This window comes from Triticum aestivum, chromosome 1D (assembly GCF_018294505.1).
Source record: "Triticum aestivum cultivar Chinese Spring chromosome 1D, IWGSC CS RefSeq v2.1, whole genome shotgun sequence".
NCBI lineage: Eukaryota > Viridiplantae > Streptophyta > Magnoliopsida > Poales > Poaceae > Triticum > Triticum aestivum.
The window spans coordinates 367,283,253-367,287,079 of NC_057796.1; the positions used below are offsets into that span (position 1 = coordinate 367,283,253).

A 3,827-nucleotide genomic window follows, 5' to 3' on the forward strand; every position below is an offset into this window, starting at 1 on the left:
CATACACAAGGAGAAGGAGCAGCCTAAGCCTTGGTCTGTCTTCCTTCCTCCCCCAAACAGCTCTAGGAACAACTCTGTACTGATACATATAAACCACTCTCGGCAGGACTAGGGGTGTTATCTCTCCGGAGAGCCCCGAACCTGGGTATGTCTTGCGTCCCGGGCTCGCTCATGCCGACCTGGCCTCTGGAGCCCACCGTTGCCCTCGAGCATCTCCCTCTCTTTAGCCATCCTTTGGCATCTGCCTTCCGCCCACCACGACACTATCGTTCTTTGATCACGAGGAAGCTAACAGACCAGTCTCGCAGGACCATGACGAGGCCGGAGAAAACAGAGGTACCATGTCCATTTGGGCCGCAAGAGTTTTTTAAACATCAAGCAGCAGGTCTTTGATTTTATTCAGAGATATACACCCGTTGAAGCAACTGCTTTGGTGGTTACTATTTGTCACATTTGGGAGGAGAGAAATGATGTCACGAACAATGGTGTGATCCTGCATCCTCGTCATGTGGCTGAAAAAAGTATTGCTTATATGGATTTGATTGTGTAGAACTGCTTTAAAACCGTCGAAGCTAATATGCATGTCAACCAAAACCCTTCGGTGTCTTGATGGGTTCCCTCGTCAATAGACACAACGTTCGTAAATGTTGATGATGCATTATTTCAGAATGCGCGACGGATGAGAGGGGTCAAGGGACAGAGCGCATTCAGGAGGTTACCATCCCAGAACTAGCCGAGGCACTAGCGCTTCGACATGTCGTTGCTCTCACTCGTCAAGAAGGTTTTTTTTAAGTGGCGTCAAGAAGGTTTTCATAAGGTCAACTCCTTCACTTGAGACTGTCTTTCCGTTGTCCAGAGAGTTCTCTCTCAAACGACTGACTGTTCGTAGTAGTCACCGACATCAAGATTTTGACGAGCAATTTTTTGTCTTGTTCTTTAGTCATTGTTAGCCATTTGTCGAATGTGGGCGGCTCATATATGCATTTGTGATTTTCTTCCAGTGATTCTATTTTGCGCAATGTAACTCTGGGTTGCATCTGAAAAACTCTCTTTAACAATATTTTGTGTTGAATAAAGAGTGGTGTATTTATTCTCTAAAAGAAAAGAAAAACTTGGTCCTCAAAGTGGATGAATTAGAAAATGGACCATACGGCGCCACTTGACCCGCGATTGCTTCACTGGTCCAACTCCAACGCTCTCGAGTGCTCGATAGTCGACACCTCAGTCGGCTCGTTGGTGGCCCCACCACTCAGTATCTCTGCCTGAAAGCACGGAGGTACCATCACCGTATCAGGTTTGTACAACGTACGGTACTACCGACGGTACATCGCATCCTACGGCGGACAAGAGCCGACCAAAAACCTCTTTAAAATCCCGCCCCTTGACCCGCACTCGGAGGGGCATCCCCCCAAAGCCCTCGCCGCCGCCGCCGCCGCCAGCAATCCCCTCCCCAATCAGCCGTCCAAGAATGGGAATGGCCGCCGCCGCCGCCGCCCCGTCCACGTCGCGCCTCCTCCATCCCCACCACACCACCTCCGCCTCCAAGCGCCACAACCAACACCAGCAGCAGCGACTCAGGTACGCCCCCAATCCGTCCCCTCTCGCTCTGCGCCGCCGCCTTTCGCCGCCAGCCGGGGCGGCGCTCCTGCCGGACCGCGTGACCCCGTTCTCCTACGGGGCGGACGACGAATCCGACGACCACCCGCGCGAGGAGTGCGGCCTGGTGGGGGTCGTGGGCCACCCGGACGCCTCCTCGCTCTGCTACCTGGGCCTGCAGAAGCTGCAGCACCGCGGGGAGGAGGGCGCCGGGATCGTCGCCGCCGGGGGCGACGGCAAGCTCAAGTCCGTGACCGGGCTGGGGCTCGTCGCCGACGTCTTCGGCGACCCGTCCAGGCTCGCCTCGCTGCCCGGACCCGCCGCCATCGGGCACGTGCGCTACTCCACCGCCGGCGCCGCCGCGTCCCTGCGGAACGTGCAGCCGTTCCTGGCGGGCTACAGGTTCGGGCAGGTGGCCGTGGCGCACAACGGCAACCTCGTCAACTACCAGGCGCTGCGGAGCAAGCTGGAGGCGCGGGGCTCCATCTTCAACACCACCTCCGACACGGAGGTCATCCTCCACCTCATCTCCACGTCGCTCTCGCGGCCGCTGCTGGCGCGCATCTGCGACGCCTGCGAGCGCCTCGCGGGGGCCTACTCGCTGCTCTTCCTCACGGCCGACAAGCTGTTCGCCGTGCGCGACCCGCACGGGTTCCGCCCGCTGGTGCTCGGCCGCCTCCCCAACGGCGCCGTGGCCTTCGCGTCCGAGACCTGCGCGCTGGACCTCATCGACGCCGCATACGAGCGCGAGGTGGAGCCCGGGGAGGTGGTCATGGTCGACCGCCGCGACATGTCCGTCTCCTCGGCCTGCCTCGTCCCGCGCCTCCCGCGCCGGGCCTGCGTCTTCGAGCACATCTACTTCTCCCTCCCCAACTCGGTCGTCTTCTCGCACGACGTCCATGAGCGCCGCACCGCCTTCGGCCGCGCCCTCGCGGAGGAGTCCCCCGCGCCGGGCGCCGACGTGGTCATCCCGGTTCCCGACTCGGGCTTCTACGCCGCGCTCGGCTTCTCGCGGGAGTCGGGGCTGGAGTTCCAGCAGGGCCTGATCCGGTGGCACTACAGCGGGCGCAGCTTCATCCAGCCGACGCAGGCGATCCGCGACCTGGCCGTGAAGCTCAAGCTGGCGCCCGTGCGTGGCGTGATCCGCGGCAAGAGCGTGGTGGTGGTGGACGACTCCCTGGTCCGGGGCACCACGTCGAGCAAGATCGTGCGCCTGCTCCGCGACGCCGGCGCGCGCGAGGTGCACATGCGCATCGCCAGCCCGCCGGTGGTGGGGTCGTGCCTGTACGGCATCGACACGCCGAGCGACGGCGAGCTCATCTCGAACCGGATGGACCTGGAGGGCGTGCGGCGGGAGATCGGCAGCGACTCCCTCGCCTTCCTCTCGCTGGACAAGCTGCACGGCATCTACGGCGAGGAGGCGGGCGACTACTGCGACGCCTGCTTCTCGCGCAAGTACCCCGTGCTGCCCACGCTCCCCGAGCCGGCGGCCGAATTCGACGAGGAGTGACCGGTGAGCAGGTGAGCTCTGCTCTGCCTCTGCCCAGCTCCTCTGCATCAGCTGTAACGTTATTCTGCTTGCGAATTTTCTTAGATCATCAATCAGGGAGCCGGAGCTTGAATGAAACCTGAGTAGGCTTGCGAATTTTGTATGCCTGCAACATCATTTGGTCATGAATTATATCCCTGGTGTAGAAGTTAAGTTGCTGCAATGGTTGACATTCGATTAAACCTCTCGAACCCCCGGGAAAGCATAACTTTGTAGGAGTGGCCAAAGTTTGCCATCACTGAATCCACTTTGTGAAACACCCAGTTAAAGGCATCTAAATTACCAAGCAAGCACGTGGAACACTTTCAGCATACTTTTCTGAATATTTTGCTGAACTTTTCTGAATATTCAAAAAGTTCAGCTACAATCTGAATATTCAGCTACGACTCATCTAAACTTTTCTGAATATTCAGCTACGACTTTGAACTGTAAAGTTGGTGCTAAAACCCAAGAATCAAGATTTTAGGATGGATGAATCTATCTTGTTCACTCAAGTTTTTTATACGCTTCGGTACTTGCAGTTATCGCTATGCGCCCATGTTCTCAGACTGGCTAGTCCGAACTCTGAAGAAGGGGAGCAATGCCGTGTTCAAGTGTGTCTGTGCTCCCGTATAATAAGCTCATAGCAATAGTAAAAAGTAAAAGTAAAACCGAAACATTGCTGCCGGCAGAATCAGCACAT

General features: G+C 57.5%; 1 protein-coding gene across 1 annotated transcript; it reads left to right on the forward strand.

Annotated features, from left to right (window-relative positions):
• Window positions 1-1,385: 1,385 nt before the first annotated feature.
• On the forward strand, window positions 1,386-3,435 carry LOC123182123 (amidophosphoribosyltransferase, chloroplastic). Its single transcript, XM_044594590.1, has one exon. The coding sequence runs from the start codon at window positions 1,469-1,471 to the stop codon at window positions 3,104-3,106; it is 1,638 nt and encodes a 545-aa protein (XP_044450525.1). The 5' UTR covers window positions 1,386-1,468; the 3' UTR covers window positions 3,107-3,435.
• The last annotated feature ends 392 nt before the right edge of the window (window positions 3,436-3,827 follow it).